Source organism: Diadema setosum, chromosome 14 (genome assembly GCF_964275005.1).
Source record: "Diadema setosum chromosome 14, eeDiaSeto1, whole genome shotgun sequence".
Lineage (NCBI taxonomy): Eukaryota > Metazoa > Echinodermata > Echinoidea > Diadematoida > Diadematidae > Diadema > Diadema setosum.
In genome coordinates, this window is record NC_092698.1 from 19,479,614 (window position 1) to 19,501,625 (window position 22,012).

The window sequence follows — 22,012 nt, forward strand, 5'->3', positions numbered from 1 at the left end:
GTACGTACGGGACTATGAATGCTCCAAAGAGATTATCTCTTTGGAATGCTCCATCTGCCTGCTGAGCTGCGCTCGCTGCACAGCTGACTCAAATTACTGCACTGAACCAGTTGATTTAGAAGATAAACCTGAATTGTAATTGTGGAATGATGCAAAACAAGGCCAGTTGGAGCTCCGGCTGCACCCTTTACCTCAGCTTATGCTGTCATCGGCACTTTGTAGCCGGGATCCATTCCAGATTCTGCATTCTGTGACTCATTCTCGACTCAATATCAATATTGCATTGATGATTATGCCCAAGGCCAAGCATGCATCTCTATGTGATTCAATGAGCAGCAGGGCCCTGGAGATCGAACGCAAATTTCTGGGTAACGTCGCGTAGATTCGATCGTGGTAACATTTACACTCTTCAACACCGTATACTGTCACAGGCACAGCAACTCACAGTCACCGTGCCGTGCATTCGTGCCAACAGAATGATACAAGATGGCTGCATTCTTGGCGTACAAGCAAGTTTTCAAGATTTTTCGCCGCGTCACCGTCAAGAGGGTGATTTGGTGCCTCTTCCTTGTATTATTGATATCGCTTGTGCTCACATATGTGAACGTAGTGTCGGTACTTGACGAGGAGAACACAGATAGGTAAGCTCTCTAGTATTTTTTAGTACTAAAGTGAGTAAAGACAAAGTAGACATGGTTATTGGTAGAATAAGAATTTAAAAAAAAAGGCAAATAGAACTTAAGAAGGTTTTCTACTCGAGTAGATTTAGATCTAACTGTTAAACAGTTAAAATTAGTGAAACAATAAACATGACTTGACATGAAGAGTGTGACTAAAAATTATCACTCAGGCCAATCGAATCGGATCAGGGACTGAATGGAGAGTGTTTAAGCAAAGTTTGATGTCTTGCCTGACCGACCCTAAACAGCTGTTTTCTTCGCAAAAATTGCAGCTGGGCTCCCATAAACCATGGGCCCCAGTCAGTAGTGGGCCAGTGGCAGGTAGGTGCTACATGCTGAAGCGAAAGGAAAGCAGCTAGCAGATTTTGTACTCTGCTGAGTGGGCCATCATGGCATCAGTCCATCACAAAAGGCAACTATTAAATTCAAATCAAAGTGTGTCTCTGATTCACACTGACAATGTCTCCACTCGGGCCGGGTGGCCTAGATATGACCGAGTACGAGTATGACTTCATTTTGTACCACTGCACTGGCACTACAGTACCAGTGACAGTGTTCCTACATGTATGGTTCAAGATTGAAGATGGAATATTTATTTTTCTTAACAACGTTTTTAGTCAAAGGAATTCATACCGTAAAGTTAACCTTGCTCTGACAAGAGTGATTTCAACTACACTGTAAATAGGCCCTTAGGCCTTAGTTGGAAGGTTTTATAAAAATCCTTTCAATGATTCATGACAAGGCTTTCAAGGTTCATCGGTAAAAGCACTCACATGAAATCCTTACATCTGGGGGGCGTTTCATGAAGGAACTTGTCGGATAAAATATCTGACAAGTCAATTATATCCGACAAGTTTTGAGAAATTCTTTGGTCTGATTGGCTGATTTCTCTGAACTTGTCGGATATAATTGACTCGTTGGACATTTTATCCGACAAGTTCCTTCATGATTGGCTGACAAAGAATTGTCAGAAAAAAAATATCTGACAAAAAACGTGATGAAATGCATGCCCCCCTAAATTACTTTTCAAACTGGGAACTACCATGTGTGCTTTGCGTATCAAATGTCTTCATATAATGCTGTTACTAGATATCTCATTTTTGAACCACAATTTAATTAAAGGAAGAGATCGGTGGAAATGTTGGATCCCTTTAATCTTTGGCAGGGCGTACAAAGATTTCTTTCAAGACCGACAAGAACGCAGCAGGCATGCAGGAGGTGATGACTTTGGTGATCTGGGAGATCTAGACATGGCTGCATCAAGGAATCTCATCTCCAGTCGAATCATTGAGGCTTCTGAGATCAGCATCGAAGGGTGGTGGATGTCGCACGCCAGGTGGGACTACGAAATTGATTGTGACGCTGGCCGCCCGGGTCTTTGTGCCAAGGTAAGGGCTGTGAGACAGAACGATGCCCGTCTTTGTATCCTTCCTTGGCTAAGTTTAAATACATTTTGATCACATTGAATCCATAGTCTTGTTACCTTTGTCTCACTATTTCATTGTCTTATGAGCCATTTGAAGATGAATAATGATTTGAATGTCATAGTTATTTGCTCTAAATCTCCCCTCTCCCTCAAATAATAAAATAAATTTTAAAAAATGACAGGATAACCCTTTTCAGAGGATGGGAAATTGCTTTCAAGTACCATTTACTGCATCTGCTCCCATTTTGGGTCAAATTTAAGTAAAATTTAGTTGATTTTAGTGAAGAAGGACAGTTGTAGGTATGATATGATTGCTACCCGTATTATCTTGACACAATCTTGTCTATTGTTTCCCCTTTTTCCATTCAAAGGTATTGAAGGTGTCATGCAGCCCAGATAGTGTTAGGTCCATTTACCAATTCTTGCCAGTAAGTATGACTCAAAGCTTTTTGTTACAAAATAAAAGTTTGAAATGGCCATAAGCCATTTTTTTTTTTTTTTTTGGTATTTCTTTAAAAATCTTTCCATTGCCTTTTGGCATATATTTATATTTTTTTCAGTTGTCTTTCTTGTATATGTTTTGTCTCATGTTTTCAATGTGCACTTCAGATAAGAGTCTTGAAAGAAAAAGGTGTGTTTAACAAAACAAAACAAAATAATGCTGAGAATGGCCATTTGTAATTTCCTCAAGAAGTGAGGGAATATATATATAAGCAATAGAAACAAGTGTAAAAAAAAGTACTCGTGATTGTTTTAGAGTGACTTTTATCTGCATAGCTCTACCACTTGAATGCAATTTTTCATTTGTGATTATTCCTAGGATGTGTCAATTACTGAAGTATGCTTTATAAATCTATTCACTCTTTAATTTTCTCTGCTGCTTTTCATCAAAATACATTTGTTTCCTCTTAAATGTGTCCTAGGAACAAAAGTTGTTTGTGCGGTAGAGTTTTCATCTCTCCTATTTTTCCCCTCAATACAGGTCAGTCCTCACATCAAGTTGAAAGGGGTACAGTTTTCAGCACGCAGTGCAGCCTCGAATCTGAAGAAGCATTTAGATGTGGTTAGTTCTTAGATCTCATATAATGTACCTCAAGTTCATTGTACAGTATGTCCCCCAAAAAAATTACAATCAGATTTTCACCTTGATAACACCCAATATGATTAAACTGTCTAAATGCTACCTCAGGGTCTCAAAATATAACATTCTAGCTCTATTTTGCAGAAAACCCCATTCGATTTGGTTAAGCGGTCACAGAGAAATGTGGATTGTTGTAAAGCATGTCATGAGTCTGATTCTTCCAAGTTTAGCACTTCGATGATTTTGTGTGTGAATACAATAGACAGAACTTGGAGGGAAGAGATTCCCGACATCCTCTACAAAATTCCTCATTTCTCTTTGACCACTTAAGCAAATCGAATGGGGTTTTCTGTAAAATGTGGGCAATGAGTTATAATTTCATACCCTGAATTTGTATTTAGATTGATTCAATATTTTTAAAGATATCATTGCAGAGAGTCCCGTTGTAATTTTTTTGGGGGGGACATACAGTACGGTGTGACACTTCAAAACATTCCTAATCAACCTTTGTCACTCTTCTGGACAGTGCCTCTCCTGCGTAATAGAGATACCTAATTCACAGATTATGTCTGTAAACCCCTCTGTTATTGTCAGCTATGGATTTAAGAGGTTGCTGTACAATAATTTGCCACTTTGATTTCTCAGTGGAACTTGTTCATTAATGTTTTATTTTAAAACATACCTTGCTCAAGTCAACCTCGCATACGTCAAATGAGCGCCTAAGTCAAAGGTCTTTTCAAGTCCTCTTTATTTTGTATTGATTTTAATCCCTCATAAGTTGAATTTCTCTAAGTCAAAGCTCTTTCTTCAATCCAAGTAGATTCCACTTACGCGAGGTTGACTGTGCATGTTTTCAGTATCCTGTCATTTACAACACTATTTTACTTTTGTTGTCTGTATGCCTTTTCCTGAATGTGTTTTTTTTTACCTTTCAAACTGCAGGGAGGAGCGGCTACATTTAGTGCAGTAGCATTTTTGAAATACACAGACAACTCACACGAGAGACTCAGGTGAGTTTATTTTGTGAGAGTGAGTATTGCGTGGTGCATGGATTTGTACATCATTATTGTATTGAGTTTCAACTCCATGGACAACCTATGTATGATGGACATACATATATGTGTTTCAGACCAATCTCAATTTCATGTATAAAAAGAAATAAAGTGCATCTGACCTTCTTATCTCGGCTTAATTAGGACAGTGCTGCACTCTCTTTTCTTTTTTTTTTTATTTGTTAATAATCAGTTACGTGAGTGTGAGAAAATCAATATTCAACAGGAAAAAAAAAAAATTCATTATGTCCTGTTCTGGTGTGTTATATTTTGTGAAACAAAGAAATAAAATTGAAGTGCATAATAATATATGTGATTGCATTACAAAATTAGACTTCTTCACCGTCTTGCCCAATTCTGTTCCAAGATTTTGCACTAAAGTAGTTTTTGTCGAGCCCACCGGAGGTGCGGGGATATTGAAAGTAAGGGATCGCCTGCGGCGTCTGTCCGTCCGTCCGTCCGTCCGTTGTCTGTCTGTAACGCTACAAAAACTTGAATAACTCTCTACTGAGGACTTCAATTTCAGTCAAACTTGGTGGAAAGAGTGGTTATGCAAAGTTACAAATTTTACCAAATGTGAAGTACACCTCAAGGTCAAAGGTCACAGGCAGGGGTCAATGAACTTTAGGGCCCAATGTTAAGTTTTTATGGCGCGTTTCGATTATGGCTCATAATTTTTTATGTATGTGTCTGTTTGTGACCAAACTGTGATGGTAGATGTCCCTTGGGGAGTTTAAGGTCACCATAAGGTCAAAGGCCACTGGCAGATGTCAACAAACTTTTAGGGCCCAATATTAAGTTTTTACGGCGCATTTTGATTGTGGCTCATAACTTTTGTTCCCTATGTCCTTCTGTGACCAAACTTGGATGGTAGATGTCCCTTGGGGAGTTGAAGGTCGTCACAAGGTCAAAGGTCACAGACAGGGGTCAACGAACTTTTAGGGCCCAATGTTCAGTTTTTACGGCCCGTTTCGATTATGGCTCATAACTTTTGATCCCTATGTCTGTTCGTGACCAAACTTGGCTGGTTAACCCTAAAGGGGCCGGGCTTTTTTGGCTATGCTCAGACCGGGGGGGGGGGGGGGGGGTTCTGCCCGCCCCCCGAGATCTCGGCCATCGGTGGTGCGATCGCGATGAAATTTTGCATGCGTGAGACCCGTGTCATAATCTACAAGATTGTGTTATAAGATTTTTTTAAACAATCAATTTCTAATTTTAATTAATTAATTATGCAAATTAAGCTCAAGGTGATATTTTAGCTTAATTAAAAGCATTGAGAGTCTAATTTTTGATCTGTAAATCTGTTTTAGCATATTCAACAATTGTACATCACAAAAACTTCCAAAACTCATTTCAATTCTTATGTATTTTATTGTTTTCAGAATTTCTTATGTATTTCTTTGTTTTTCAACTTTTGTTTTTTCATTGGAAATTGTCACTGACCACTTTTCTACCATAATTAGCACAAAATTAATCAATGAAAGTGATTAATTGTAAAAATAATCATGTTTTTATGCCTTTCATGACAGAGCACTGTTTTCCATAGGAAATGTACACAAAATCACAAAATTGTGCCCGTTTTGGAGCGACATTCCGTTACAAAAATGGGCGTGGCTTCGCAAAAGTATGCGCGGACGTTGCAAAGTTGGTCTCAAAAGTTGCGCGAGACTTGAACGAAGAAAGTCAAGAAGCCTCGCGATGAGGCCTTCTCGCGTTACAGAATTATAGCGCGAAACGTCGAGGGGGGGGGCGGATTCCGCCCCACCCCCCCCCCCCCCCCCCCCCCCCGGCCCTTTAGGGTTAATGTCCCTTGGGGAGTTTAAGGTCACCACAAGGTCAAAGGTCATATGTGGGGTCAACAAACTTCCGGGAGTTAGAAAATATTAATTTCTTCTACGCCAATGGGGGAGACACATTTTGGCACTTGCCTTGTTATGTACCCGTTATATGTAGAAGTATACAATGTATCTTAGAGAACTGATATTGTCTTTAAATGCCAAAGGTTCATTCAAGTCATGTTTTTCAGATCAGGTTTCCTAGCATTGTGATTTGTGTAATCTCGGCTCAATGAGTCACACAAATTAGGCTGGTACTGGTTTAGACCATCCTCTCTGGTGTTTCTTGAAAATGAGTGCAAAGGCCTATGCAAGTACATATCTTATGTGTGATATAAGTTGTTTCTTGTCATGGTGCGATGACTTCCTTTGACCTTTGACTTGTGTTCTTACAGATTAGAATTTCCTGGTGGTACACATCCTTTCTTGCCAGCCAGTGTTAATAAGGTAAAGAATTTCAGTAATTTTTCTTCCTATTCATTTCATCAACCTGTTTCTGTTACTCTTCCCCAAACCACCAACAGTGCTTACAACTAACAATAATCTTAACTACTGTGACAATAGCGAGGTAATCACTAACAAATCATCTTGTTGACATTTTGTGTGTGTGTGTGTGTGTGTGTTACTGGGGAGAGGTGCATTTATCACAACTTACACACACATGAATTCTTCCATGAAATGGGATTTTTGATATGAAGCCTGAGCTATCACTGGGATGCCAACAATGCTATTAATGCAGATGGAAACTATGATGTACAACTGGTTTATGAGTACTGTATATATATATATATATATATATATATGTTTTGTTTTTTTTTTTGTTTTTTTTTGGTGCTAGTGTAAAGGTCTTTTAAATGTCACCAAATTTTGCATGGTTGGAAAAAAAAATGTCTCCCAACATTGTGTACGTAATTTTACAGTAATGCACCTCAGAGTTTTTCAAAAAGAAATAAAAAACTAACCCCATTCAGAACATCTTGTACAACTCTCTGTCGGACAAGGTGACTTAAAGTTGGCCCTTTTCCTTGTTTTGTTGTGCCTCTGCATTGATGTCATGTTTACTTGGTAGTATTTTATATCTGCATTGGTGATAAGGTTTGGGATATTTAATCAGTGTAGGGTGCTGAAAAAGCAAATGTTTTGACCATGAAATGATTCTCTCTGACGTTCTATTTCCAACCTTTATACATGCAGACATTACTGCCAACAAAAACGGTGGAGAGCATCACTGTAATGCTCTGTTGCTATGGTTACGAGGGGCACATCAAAGTCAGTGATGTAGAGCTCTTTGCCTTTACTGGTGAGTATCACAAAGTTCCTGCAAACATACAAAACTCAGTGCTCCTCTTTAGTTGTGCCTGAAGTAAGGTATGTCTTGCAGGGATACTTGTCAATTTGAAATAATTGCTATTAAACCTGCTTAAAAAAAAACAGACAAAGAAATAATAAGAAATATGGAATATATTCAACATAACTTCAAGAATATTGCTTGTTATGTAACAAGTGAGGTATTATTAGAAAGGTTTTATTTTGCTTCTATCTGATTGTAAACTTAATTTGAAATATTTATAAGTGACGCTCATCTTGTTTTGTGACCAAACTCTTCAAATGAAGGCAAAAAGTCAGAATTTCAGAGGAGCTCAAATTTGTGAGAAATGTAACAAATATTGAGAAGGTAATGGGTGCCAGAAAGCCCCATATTCATAGAATTTCTAAATGTGATTTTGTAATTCCTATTTTTGACTGAGACAAATGAGATAAGTGCTTGAAATTCGTTGATGCATTTTCAAATCTCTGATCCTCTGTAGTCAACCTGTGGAACACGGTAGGCCTATTGAGTCTAATTCAAGCCATGTCCTATTTCTTTGATGAACTTTTTTTGCATGATAACCATGACACGATGAGAGCATGTTTTGTCATATGTGTGCATATGTACTCATGTGTGTCTGTGAGTACACGTGTGTGTCTCTGTGTGTGTGTCCACTTGTGTGTCTGTCTGTTTGTTTATGTGTGTGTGTGTCTGCCTGTCTGTCTGTCTGTCTATGGGTGTCTCTGTGTTCAAACTTGAACTCAACTGCACAGGAACTGCACACCTAATAAGAGAGTATCTTCATTGTTGATATGACCAGCACTGATTAATTTCTCATCTGTTCCTTGTCCCTCAGACACTCGCCCATCAATAACCCCCCTCACTCGAGATGAAGTGGTCCTCCCGTGCACACAAGGGAGACCCGCATCTGTTCCCAAGAAACCCTCGTACCACACAGAGCATGTACTAACAGCAGACAACACTCAGATTGTAAGTCGGGCTGTGGGCTGTGATCTGAATCAATGGATTGTTTAGTGTTTCATCTTCTTTGATATACGCTATTAAATGTGAAAGAATTGATGAAAAGTGTCATGAATGGTGGGACCATAATTCATAGCAAGTGCTACTTTGTTAATTTGTTCGAGAGATACATTAGAGGAAAATGAGCATAGTTAGTCTGGAGTCCAGTACGGAATCAAGCACACACACACACACGCAAAAAAAAAAAAAAAAACCTTGAGGAAGTGATTGAGTATCAGAACATAAATGACTAAACCACCATTCTGTTGTAGTGTGTACTTTATCTTTCCATCTGGACATTCAATATAGTGCAAAATGTTAAAGGGGATGGCTAGTAACTGATCAGTGGGAATGCTGGATGATGATTGTTCCAATCCTTGTGGGATTCATTCAAGAGTACATTATATATCTACTGTTGTGTGAAAATTATTTGCTTCAGAATGGTCTCATATTCAAGTAATGTGCAGTTTAATGTTTCCAGGCTAGCATGCCTGTACAGTGATGGGGCATTAAACTGCACATTACTTGAATACGAGACTGTTCTGAAGCAAATAATTTTCACACAACAATAGATATAATAATACTCTAAGATGAATCCCACAAGAATGGGAACAATCATTCCCCAGCATTCCCACTGATTACCATTGATCAGTTACTAGCCATCCCCTTTAACTAGATTATATCTTGCACACAAAGTTACTTTGGCATAGACAGTTGTATTTCAGCTTTTCTACATTTGCGTAATGAACTGTTGTCTGTTATTTGTCCCGAAATCATCACTTCTTTCACTGTTAAGCATTAGTCATTATGAAAAGTTTACCAAAGATTTCCTAGGTACAAGGTGTATGTAATCTTGAGTGTAGAATATGGATAATGTGGGATGAGGATCCGACTAACACAATGCACAACAAACACCAACTAATTAACTGACAAGGAATGATTCACAAAACAAATGTTTCGGGTGATGTATTTGTTATTAGAGCTCCTATAGTGCCATTTTCACAAGTACACTTCCGTTGATATATGAATGATGGAGCTACTGATGATGTGAATCCTCCAATTTGAAAGAAAAAAGAAAATTTTCGCAAAAGATGCATGTGCATACCCAGATTTAACTATGATTAGAGGTTTATGTCCACACATGATGCAAGAAGATAGCTTTCCTGCTATGATGGGCATTGGTTCTACAGACCTCCCAACCATTCTGAATTTGGAGGAAATAATCTTAATTTTGACCATTCCATGCTCTTGTTTTAATAGGGGTTTCCTATTTTTCTTGTTGATTTTACTACACACTCCTATTGGATCTGCTCTTCCTTTCCTACTTTTGAGCCAAATCATCCATATGTTTTCAGTTAGAAAGGTTTTGAGGTGTGGTTCAATGCCCCCCCCCCCCCCATCTTATTGCTACAAAGAGCAAGAGAGAGCCCATATTTGTCCCAGCCTTATTGATTTTTCATCCCGCCAGAAGTTCAATGATGTGACCCTCATCACGCACGCCTCGCTGGACCGCATCGACGGAGTCCTGCGGATGCTGAGCAGCTGGGAGGCTCCCTGCTCCATCTCACTCTATCTCCCCATTAAAGCTGATGAAAGGGAGGAGGATATTGAGTGGAAGAAGTAGGTTGACCTCTGCTCTTCGTGTTATTAAAAAAAAAAAAAAGAAGCATTTTCTCTACTACGCAAAAGGCGTGTGACCTTTTCATGCAACAAATCTTCGCCTCCCTTGTTCATTTGATTCTTGCCTGAGTTACTTGCAGACGTAATGCTGTGTGTCAGTTTAGCAAACATGTATTTCAGCAGTGTGTAGAGCAGTGGAGGCAGACGGAACCTGGTTATGATTTCAGTAGGAATGCTTTCACCTGAGATGTGTATTGATTGTAGATGGATTTTGTTTTATCTTCTTCTTATTCTTTGTTTGTTTGGGCAGTGCGGAATGCCCAATTTTTAGAGGTGTTGTGTAGTTTGATGTTGAACGTGCATGTTTGAACTTTCAGTTTTCACCAAATTTCATTCCATCAAAATGGTGTTTCTTAATACAATTTATTTCCTTAGTATCAACTGCTATGTGCATACAGATTTTCTGTTCTTTTTGTGCAGTACATTATTCCTCCCAGCATTTCGTTTAAATGTTGAATTAGACTAGGCGGAAAAATGTTTGATCATTGCTATAACCTGAAATTTAACATCAATGGAACATTTTATGTGCAGAAACTTAATATTGAACTTTTTTTTTTCAGTTTGTCCACTCCACTATGTGAGATTTTTGTTTGTTTGTATGTTATTTGGTATGTATACAAGTGTACTTTTGATAAATATGAAGGTAGAGATAAAGATACAGTTTCTGTGTCTTTTTAACAAACATCATAATATTTCTTGGATGTGTTCTAGGCTGTATGTGTTCAAGAAAATGAGAATCCTCCAGACGCGGACGGACATAGACCTCACACTGGTGTACTCAAACACAGTGAGTATGGATGAGGAGGGAATTGCGATAGAGTGACTAATCTTACATACATCATTATGCACAGCAGGGGCGGATCCAGGAACTCCGTAAAGGGGAGGCGCGTTTGTTAAATTATAGGGGGGCGCTTGCCCCCCAATTTTTTTCTTTTTATTTCCTTTGTTTTAACAAAAAAAAAATCCGCCACTGCACGGGATGTATAAATGTTTTGCACCAAGTGAAGGGGTTCAAACTGTTCTCCCCATGACGTAGAAGTAACTCTGGTTTTGGAGACAAAGAGAAAATACTAAAACTATTAAGTTCACAATGATGTGTTTTACCATTATGCAGAAGTCAAATCATTCAACAACAACAAAAGAAAAAAAAAAAAAGCTGTTTGATAGAGCAGCCTGTGATAATGCAAACCTTGCCAAATTTCATGTTTAAGATTAAAAATGTTGTTGTGAAAACATTCACTTTCTTTGCTATTTCTGTTCTTTCAGTCATTCCATCCCTTTACTGATGATTTATAATGCATTTGTCTGAACTAATCACTGTCATAACATGTGAACCTTTGATGTCATTGCTTCTTCTTTTTTCCAGATGGATGATGTGTACCCCATCAACTACATGCGAAATGTGGCAATAAGGTATGCCAAGGACTTCAGTAGTTTCTTCGTGATATAATACGTGTGAACACAGTGTAGAAATGTGAAAGTCCAAGAATGAGAGACAGACACAAGTAATAATGATGTTATATGAAAAATTATAATGAAAGGAACCAAGATATCAATTCAATTTAATTCAATTCATTTATTTACATTCATTTTCCAAGAAAACATAACACAGAATAGATCAGGAATTATATCATGAACGTATACATTCGACTTTGTGAAGGATGAATTATACAGATAAAGATATGCGCGCATACTGGCAAAAAATACAAAGTTAGGATTCAGTTGAGGAAAAAAAAAACAGAATTCAAAGGTCCACTAAAAATCAAGCTTGTATATTGTATATCACCTGTAATAGTCCCAGCAAAATTTTAAAAGAACCAACAAAGAGTTTGAATTGAATTGTGTGTTTTTTAGCTTGAAGTAATACTTGATTCACGTCATTGCTGAAGGACAGGTGTATAGCAATTTACACATACCGTGGGGCATACATCAAGATTTTGCCAGTAGCCATAGGTTAGATCTGTAGGTCTTGAGATGATTATAACGAAAGTCAAAATGATCCCTTGCACTTGCTCTTGAATTTTGAGGCCTTGATTGAATGCTTTGAAAGAATGGGAAAGAGAGGCATTATTGTAATTTTAAAAATTAATTTTGTTTTCATCCAACAAAATGCAGTGTCATTGGATTATGACATTGTAGACTGTTATTCATTTTATTTTGAATGCATTTAGTGCCTCCAAGTGATTCCATCTTTGGCATGTAAATGAAATTCCCTTGCTGGTCGATAGTGTTATGTACCCATGGAGGGTCCAGAAAGATTATGCTTGAAACTTCCTTGTAATCTTACGAGGAGCAGTCAATGTTATTCTTTTGTAAAGAAGAGAAATATTCAAATGAAAAAAAAAAAAAATTGGATCATCTTTTCATGATCAACATATCAACATTACTAGTACTCATGCTTGTGGAAGGAATGATTGTTTGGATTGACGCGTTGAAGACTAGTCCCGAGTATAATTGGGCAACTGTAAATGCATGTTAAAACAGAATCAGCTCGTCCTCAGTGCCATTCTCCCACCTTGTCTCCAGCCACTCCAAGACGAAGTACATTTTGCTGCTGGACGCGGATTTCCTGCCTTCACCGACACTCCACAACCACTTCCTGCAAGTCATTGAACAGTGGCCCACTGCGCAGGGTGATGGCGAGATGAAGACAGCCTTTGTCGTTCCAGCGTTTGATTACATCGATGATCAGGAGGTGAGCGGGGAACGTGGGAAGATCTGTGTGACAGATGTCCCTCCGAGGGTTGTTTGATAGGTTCTGGCAGGTTTATATCACAATTTCACTCATGTGTCATGAAAGTCAGCTTGATTACTTCTTCTTGTTCTTCTTTGAGACCACAGGCCCAGAAGATTTATTCAGCCGAAGAGGGTCACAATGTTTGGTGGTCTCATCATACTAGTATGTGGCCAAGGGTCAATTAAATGCATTACTGGCAAATCAGATCTCGTAATGTAAGCCTTGGGACTACAAGAAAGGGCCCCAAAAATGCATTTATTCAGCTGAAGAGAGTCATGGACAGAAGTTGGTGGATATTGTTCATTTTGGGGTACCTCTAATGAAAACAGCAAAGCCAGTAATTTTATCATGTACGGGGCACCAGACAGTAGCCTCAAAGTGCCCACTCATATGGTGTTATTCAGCCGAAAAGGGTCGTGGCTAATTTCTTTTACAATGGAAGTAGTACTCAACAGAGGTACCCAAAACACCAAAGCCATTTATTTCATCCTGTACTGGTCCCCAGACAGTAGCCCTACAATCCCCCCCACCCCCATGTGATATTATCTATCTGATAAAGGCATGACTAATTTCTTTTGCAATGATACCTGAAACACCTAAGCCCTCAATTTTGTTCTGTACAGGGCCCTAGACAGTAGCCATGAACGACCCATAAATCTCAAAGCTGATATATTCACTCAAAAAAGACATGAAAAAAATCTTTATGTATTGAACAAGTATTTATTGTAACTGATACAGATGTATTCATGGCAATATGATTCTCATCTGACAGTAGCGTTAAGGATCTCAGAGTATCTATAAACATGCTTCTTGAGATGAATGCGTGCATGTGGTGGAAGAGGCGGTGTTCCTCCACTCCCCATACTTTCTACCTCTCAAGTTTAAATGTGATTTTTTTTTTGTCATAATCCATGGGAATCTCCTTTAAATGTATACATTTCTAATATGATACATTATTTTTAATCAGAGATATGAGATTCACAAACTTTGTCTGAAATGATTGCTTCATAAGATGACCTTTAGATCTAGAATTCGACAAATGGAAGTCTTTAACCCTATTCTAACTGGGGGGGGGGTCAAATTGACCCCCCCCTCGACGTTTCGCGCCGCGATTCCGCAACGCGCAAAGATTTTGCCGCGTCGTTTCATGACTTTTTTCATTGAAGTCTCCCGCATATTTTGAGAACAAATTTGCGACGTCCGGGTACACCGTTCTGAAGTTATGCAATGTTTTGCATATGCATGTCAACCCGAAAACCGCTCAAATTCATGATTTTGTGTGCAAATCCAATGCAAACTGTGTTTTTTTGTTTAATTGATATAAATTAGATTATTTCAACTTTTAACCATTGAAATAAATCAATTCTAATGTAGATAAGCTTGAAAAAGTGCCTCCAACAAATTTTGGCAAAAAAACAATAGAAAACAAAAGATCGAAAAAACAATAAAATACATAAGAAATTAACAAAACAATAAAAAACAAAAGAAAATGATTTTGATTGCACTATTTTTTTACAAGAAAATTGTTTGATGTGTCTTGAGGAACTCTGACACAAAAATTTAATAATCCTTCAGTCTTTTTGATGGAGTTATAGGTGAAAATATGATTTCATGCGTTAATTTGCATAATTAATTTATTAAAAAATATGAAATCAACATTTTTCTATTGTATGACCATGTAATCTTGTAGTTGACATCCGGCTCTATGTTCAGGCAAAATTTTGCGGCGATCGCGCGATCGGCGGCCGAGATCTGAAGGGGGGGTCAAATTGACCCCCCCCCCAGTAAAAACTTAGTCTCAAATAGCCCAGTTAGAATAGGGTTAAGCATGTGAAGAAATGTAGAAGATCATTGTAGAAGTTAAAGGTCGGATATGGACTAGAATAGATTTGTTTTGGATATCATCTTTAAAAACTTGGACTTACAGGCAAATTGGCAAATGAAGTTCTTATGCCTTGGAAAGAACATAGGAAAGAAACATCGCAAGCATGAAAATAATTCAGTCTACAAAATTCATTGTGATTATCAACTGTATATAGCCTACTAACAGGTCAATATGCAACACAGTTGTGATATTTTTTGCAGTATTTGAAACAACATTAACATAAAAAAAGCAGATGGTAAACATGTAGAAGGTTATAGAGATTTGACAGACCTGTCTTAGATATCCCCTCCATAACCTGGCCTTACAGGTCAGTACATGTCTACAAATCTTGTTCCCGTGTATTCATGATAGAACATATTGTAGATATGAAAGCCTGATTGTACAGTCAACAAACTTAATTTGTATGAATTTCTGAAATATACCTAAACTCTAATACCTGTACTTACATAAGTAAACGTCTATATATACTGATAATGGTGGCAACTCAAAGATAGGCAGAAGTAAAAGTTGTGGAAGAGACAAAACTTGTGTCCATTATTAAACCATAAACCTGGACTTACAGGCAATTGTAAGCAAATCAAGTTCTTTGTAGACTATAGTGTGGAAAGAGTAAACTTGAAATGAACATCCTGGACATGAATGTAATACATTCAACAAACTTGATCACAAATACTAATTGGATAACCTGGACTTACAGGTCAATACACACCTTGAAAGAAAAGAATGTAAATTATGAATAGAAATGAAAAACACATTGTGGATGTGAATGTTGCAATTAGTCTCAGCAGACATTTCGTGAATGACGACTTAATAACCTAGACTTACAGGTCAATATAATTACTGTGTAAGGTGTTATTTTCATACCTGGTTAAGGTACCAAGTTGTGGGCATTAAAGTTATACAGAACTTATTTGCCCCTCTGCTACATTATAGTCTGGATGCGGTAACTAACAAACTTATGTTTTCTTTGCTGTGCGGTTTATTGAGAACATGGGCATGAAAATTGCTGCTCAGGGTCGTATTGTCCTTCTTTGTCTTCCATACTTTTTCCAAGATAGATTTGAAAGAGTTGAGTGACGTGCTGTTTACCACATAATGTGGAAGATTACTCCATTCAGTGATAATGCGCTGTGAGGAGACATTTGACCCCTTTTGAGTTTTGCATCTATTCTTCCTCACCTTGTACTTGTACCCGTTAGTTCTGTTGTCTGTTCTCAAGTTGAAAAAACTTGCTTAGTCTGATGTCTTCCAGCTCATTCATAATCTTGAATGTTTGGATGAGATCTGCTTGGTGTCTGCGGTGACTTAATGAAGGTAATTTCAGTTCTGCTAGTCTCTCCGGATATGTGAGGTTCCTGAGGTTAGGTATTGACTTGGTTGCTCGTCTTTGGCCCTTATCTATCTTCTGTGTATCCCTTTGCAAGCAAGGGTGCCATATCTGGGAGCAATATTCCAGTGATGGGCATACTACAGATTTGTAGAGTTGGATGAATAAATCGTTAATCTAGGGAAGAAAACGAGGGTTTAATTTTCGCGAATTTTGCAAAATACTGTTGAACCGCGAATTTAACAACACGCAAAAATGTCGCTATGCACTAGTGTAATAGTGCGCCTGCAATAGCCTCAGTATCACTTCGCAAAAACAACACCTCGCAAAAATGTTTGTGAGCTCCTGATTCACGAAAATATCTATACGCGAAAATAACAGCTTATACACTATACAGCTCTTTAACACTCCTTGAAAGAAAAGAGCATGAATCATAGTTTTAAAGAAACACAGTATCGATGTGAACACTGTGTCAACAAACATGTCTTGAATTTAATAACCTGGACTGTTAGGTCAATATGCATCCACATGAAGGTTAGACAGTCTGCAAAATTTATCTGTCTGATATATACCTGACATCTGAATACTTTGACTTACATGTTAGTATGGAAATGAAGTTCTTAAAACATTGATAGACTCTTAATTTAGATATAACATCATAAATGAGAAAGTCTTAAAATTAGGAACTTGTTGCTCTGTTACTAACTCCATAGCCAGAACTGACAGGCAACAAACAAGACATTCTGAACCAGTTATAAACTGAAAGGAACATAAAACTTAAAAGAAACATAAAACTTAAAAGGAACATCATATGCCACAAAGTTATACAATCAATGAGCTTTATCTTTAAAGGGAAGATAAACCCCAAGAGCAATGTGGATTGAGTGAAAGCAGCAACATTAGTAGAACACATCAGTGAAAGTTTGAGGGAAATCGGACAATCGATGCAAAAGTTATGAATTTTTAAAGTTTTGGTGTTGGACAACAATACAAAGAAAATATAAAGGAAATTCAACAAAAATTCACTTTTCTAGAATCATGAAAGAGCAATGGACCAACTTCTTTCAGAGAGCAGGGGGAATAATTGCTACCCTTAATATATGTCAATATCAAGTTGATGGAATTTGTAATTTTCATGAAAAATGGATTTTTGTATAATTTTCTTTATATTTTCTTGGTATTGTTGTCCACTCATACGTCATAACCTCTAGTAGTCTCCTCATCCAGCGGTTCCAACACCAAAACTTTAAAAATTCATAACTTTTGCATCGATTGTCCGATATTCTTCAAACTGTCACTGATGTGTTCTACTAATGTTGCTGCTTTCACTCAATCCACATTGCTCTTGGGGTTTATCTTCCCTTTAATACCTGAGCAATAACCTGTGATATAATTACTAAATTTACATGTCGGTTACATACGTGTCGCAATTGTCATTCCACACTTCTGTTGTCTCCCTATCTTGAAGGCTTATATAAAGAGTTTGCACTTTCAGGCTTACATTATGATTATCCAGGCCCTTTTGTGCACAAATGCAAATTAGCAAAACAATCTAATAATGTCAAATGTAGTACAGTTTTCCATCAGATGTGTATGAATCAATCAAGCGATTGCTTTGTAACATTACCCACCTTACGCAACAACTGTAAAGATTCTTGCTGACCGCTTGGCTGCCTGCTCATCACAAGCGTGTAATTATTCCTAGAGGCTCTTCGTCAATCTTCCACTTTCCCATTTGCTTTGGCCTTAGAATTGATTATTGTTATATTCAGGGCTTAGCTTTCAGTATCTGAAGTGTTTAAAGACACCAATATTGAGTGGTCTCTTCTTCATACAGTGGACTAACATTTCACCTGGCTGTGGTGAAAGCTCTAGTTCCATCGTTACTTGTGACCACTCACCAGTCACCATTTGTATACTGATGTTTGTGAATGCTCTTCATTTCTTCTCACCAGGCCCATGCCAGCCTGCCAGCCACGAAGGCCGAACTCATCCAACTCATGAAGCAGGACCCGCCAACAGTCTCCATATTCCGTATCCTTTCCTCATGCTTGCTCAAGTACAGAAAAAAAAAAGTGTCATAGAGAAAGGAAAAGGGGCCTTTTAATGGCAAGGAGATACAATCTTATCATTCAAATGTGGAGATAGTAGACCTCTTGCACATGCCATTACAATTGCAATTTGTATATCCAGAGAATAGCTTAAGATTGGCCTGTGTATTTGAAGAGTTTTCAGTATGTATGACATCAGCTGAGATAGAGGTTAGAGCCCAAATGAATGCCCCCCCCCCCCCCCCCATAGCCAAGTTAGCAAAGAGGTTTCTAAGTGAGAAATGTTATGAGTGAAGAAAAGTATTTTTTGTGTTACAGGCATAAGAAGTTGCCCTTGTATATCTTTATGGAATGAGTCTTGTCCATAGATTTCCATCATGCAGGTGATTACCCTATTCTGCATTGCTGATTGGCTAAAGAATAAAGGACAATGTTTTCTTAGGCCATTCTACAAGCCAAGAGAGCCGACTGCTCATGAAATATTCATGTTACAAAGTGGGTTATCAATATAATTCCTTGACAACCTCCTCCCCAGGATTCTACGAGTCGCCATTGTCTCATGGACCAACCAACTATGCCCAGTGGTACACAGCCAGTGAACCATATCACACTGTTTATTATGAGGACAAGTATGAGCCGTATCTCATCTTACAGTAAGTCATCCCCTTGATGATTATTGTTGTTTCTGTTTGTTTGGTTTTTGTTTGTTTTTTAATTCAGATGCACCATCATGTTCTTAATTCAATTTGTTTAGCTTTATTGCCTTCCATCTTTGCTTCAGTAGTGTCAGGGGTGGGTCACCGTAGTTCAAAGTTGTTTTGCTTGTACCCACAGTAACGGGGAGAACTAATTGCAGTTATCCAACATGATCTCGAAGAATTCCTTGAAAAAAAAAGAAAATATTTGAACACTGGATCACTGCAGTAATTCAATTAAATTATTTTCGTAATGTAATAAAATTCTTCTTGTTCAGGCTAGCGAGGGAAATGAGCAAACTCATGATGGCAGTGTTCTCCGTTAGTATGCAATCCAGTAGCTACTTGGAATGGGTGTGGTTCCAAACCATTCTGTAGCATTCAGCTGGCAGTGTGAGAGTTGGGGTAATGCAGTGCAGCAACATGCAGCTGGGGGGGGGGGGTGTTGGGATGCTGTGGGGGCATCACTCTTCAGTTCTAGGAAATCCTTGCAAACAGGCAGTTGTGGCATGTCTGTAGGACTTGAAAAGATGAAACCACACATGGTACTACCATTTGAATTCATTCAACAATTATTCAGTCATAGTCCCACCCATCAATTACCTTTACTGAGACATAGCATCACCTAGACAACATGATTTCACTGTGAACAGACATGTCCCTCCATTTGCAGTACCCTCATGAGAATTATACAAACATTGGCAGCCATAACAAGTCTATACATATGACTGGCATGCAGTTGCTCTATATAGAGTTACCCATAAGATATGCCTTTGGGATTACTCTGTGATGTTTTGTTATGCTCTGTGTGAATGTGACTTTTGTACTACTGCTGTCATTCCCTGCAGGTGTTATCACTTGGTAACATTAATCAACAATCACCACCATCATTAGCATAAATGCTGTCATCAAACTGCCATCATTAATTATGTTTGACTTTCTGTTTTGTTTTGTTTTCTGTTGCCTAGGAAATCAGAGATGCCGATGTATGATGAGAGGTTTACAGGATACGGCATGAACAAGATCACTCATATTTTTGAATTGCATGCAGCAGGGTGAGTAGGTTCTTCTTCCAGTGTGCTTAAGAGTCTGAGCAGTAAGAGTTAAGTTTAGCTCCCATAGAATGTATGCTTCCCTTTCAAAAGTAAGAGTACAAGGCAAAATAGTCATTTTACCTCACTTGCTCCGACTGTTGTTCTGTTTGGACTTCTTGTTTTGTTCTTTGAGAATTAATTCCTAGTTCAAATTGTCAGGTTTTCAGGCTCAACTTTAGTGTCAGTCCCTAAAACTACTATAGTAAATTGGATTTTGGTAATGCAATGCGTAATATGTTCAATTGTTCATTTATGATATAAAAAAGAATTTGGTATTCTATCTTGACACACGTGCTAATTTTACTACATTTTGTTGTAGATGTGATGTACAATGAATTCTTTGTATGCTAAGTAATGATTTGTGTAATATATTTCTTTTGTCAAGTTTTGTTTCTTACAATGTCGCCAAAAAAAAAAAAAAAAAGGTTCAGGAATGAATTAAAAATTAGAAAAGAAAAAGAACAATCTATACTAGCTGATTGCTGCATTTCAAATGTGATGATGTGTGAATCAGATATTCCAGGGATGTCTTCTCTCGTCATATTCCCTATTCTTAGGTACGAGTTTGTAGTGCTGCCGGACGCCTGGGTGATCCACTTCCCGCACAGCATGTCGTCCCAGAACGCACGCTTCCTCAGCGACCCCATCAGCAGGTTGACCAATCGTGTGGCTCGCTTGGAGTTCGTGGCAGACGTTATGAGGAAGTACGGGGTCGGGCCATGCAAGGGGTCACCCACGTAGCAAAATGGACAGGCTGGATACGCGGGAAGGGAGTAACAAACCAAAGCAATTATGTATGTAGTCTCCTTGTCTTCAAAGTGTGTGATGTTTGTGGAAATCATGTTGCGGTTCTGTGTGAAACTCGTGCGTCGGGAAGCTCCAACAGGTATTTTTGCTCCACCAGTATCTCTACAGTACATTTTGCCGATACAGTGAGCTGGTATACAAATACTGCATGATCATAAAGTGTGATAGTAAAAGCTTTCTTATGTGGTGAAAGATGAGGCACTTTATTCAACGAAATAAAAGCATCATTGACTAGTGCCCCTCATCTTCACCAAATGCAAAACCGTGTCTCATTGGTGCATATTGAAATAAGGACCATTCTCTTTGTTTTATACAACACCTTGGATATTGCCAAGTGTGGTTGAAGCCAAGGCCTAAATGGCAGCCATTTCCCAGGTAAAGGCAAATGGTTAATTTATGCAAGGGAAGTACTCGATTGGAATTATTGATAGTAACTGATTGAACATGTGCTTGTAACTGAACGCATGCCTGGAAAAGTATGCATATTGTGACATCAGGGGAGTGTGATAGTGCAAAACTGCAAATTGATGAAGAGCCTATCACGGGTGTAAATGTTTGTGGTTGATTACATCAAGATTGTGCTATCAAACACTGCTTGACAAAGCTTAAGGCTCAACAGCAAAAGCCAATAGTTGTACTCTTTTTTTTTTCAGCAAATGTCACATCATGATCAGCCAACCAATTGGGTGGCAAGGATTGTTGTAAATTTTGTGTAACAGTGAATAATTAGCTGGTAGGTTGCACAAAGCAAATGACTAGCTCTAACAGAGCACAAGATGAAATCTTCTTGGCCACACATTGCCAGAATATTTATTCTCATAACTACAGTCTAGAACAGGCAATATTTCATCACCTGACACATCTAGACAGAATGTTGGTGTCTAAATACAAAAATATTTGAAATGATTTTAACTCACCAAAGTTTGATGCATAAACTGAAAAAAGTAACCTTGCCCAGGAAAGAAAATGGAATTTTGTGATCTTGCTGTCAATAACTGCATGTCAGCCGCCAAATTCATGCTTGGCTTGCCTCTAGTCTTTTCAAAGCCATCTGCCACAATAATGGAGACTTCAACAATATTGTGCATACTTTCTGTCATACAACTTGTGTAGAGTGAGAGACAATCAATACAGGTCTTTTTCTACTTCGATGATTGCAGTTTGTATGGTTTGTTTTCACACAAATCAAGAGTTAACATTTACATGTAAAAGTAGTAGTATCATACATGAAGAGACGAAAATTACAAAAGCGATTTGATTATGATCAACTCAGGGTAGACAACTCAAAATTAACGATAACAATAATGTCCAACACTATCATTGGCTAGTACAG

General features: G+C 38.2%; 1 protein-coding gene across 1 annotated transcript; it reads left to right on the forward strand.

The window, feature by feature from the left end:
- Nucleotides 1–428: 428 nt before the first annotated feature.
- LOC140237940 (uncharacterized) lies at nt 429–20,791 on the forward strand. Its single transcript, XM_072317870.1, has 16 exons — nt 429–641; nt 1,846–2,068; nt 2,478–2,534; nt 3,089–3,169; nt 4,130–4,197; nt 6,470–6,521; nt 7,269–7,374; nt 8,240–8,373; nt 9,872–10,023; nt 10,795–10,870; nt 11,450–11,496; nt 12,610–12,778; nt 17,988–18,066; nt 18,619–18,736; nt 19,747–19,833; nt 20,430–20,791. The coding sequence occupies exons 1-16, from the start codon at nt 487–489 to the stop codon at nt 20,611–20,613; spliced, it is 1,788 nt and encodes a 595-aa protein (XP_072173971.1). The 5' UTR covers nt 429–486; the 3' UTR covers nt 20,614–20,791.
- The last annotated feature ends 1,221 nt before the right edge of the window (nt 20,792–22,012 follow it).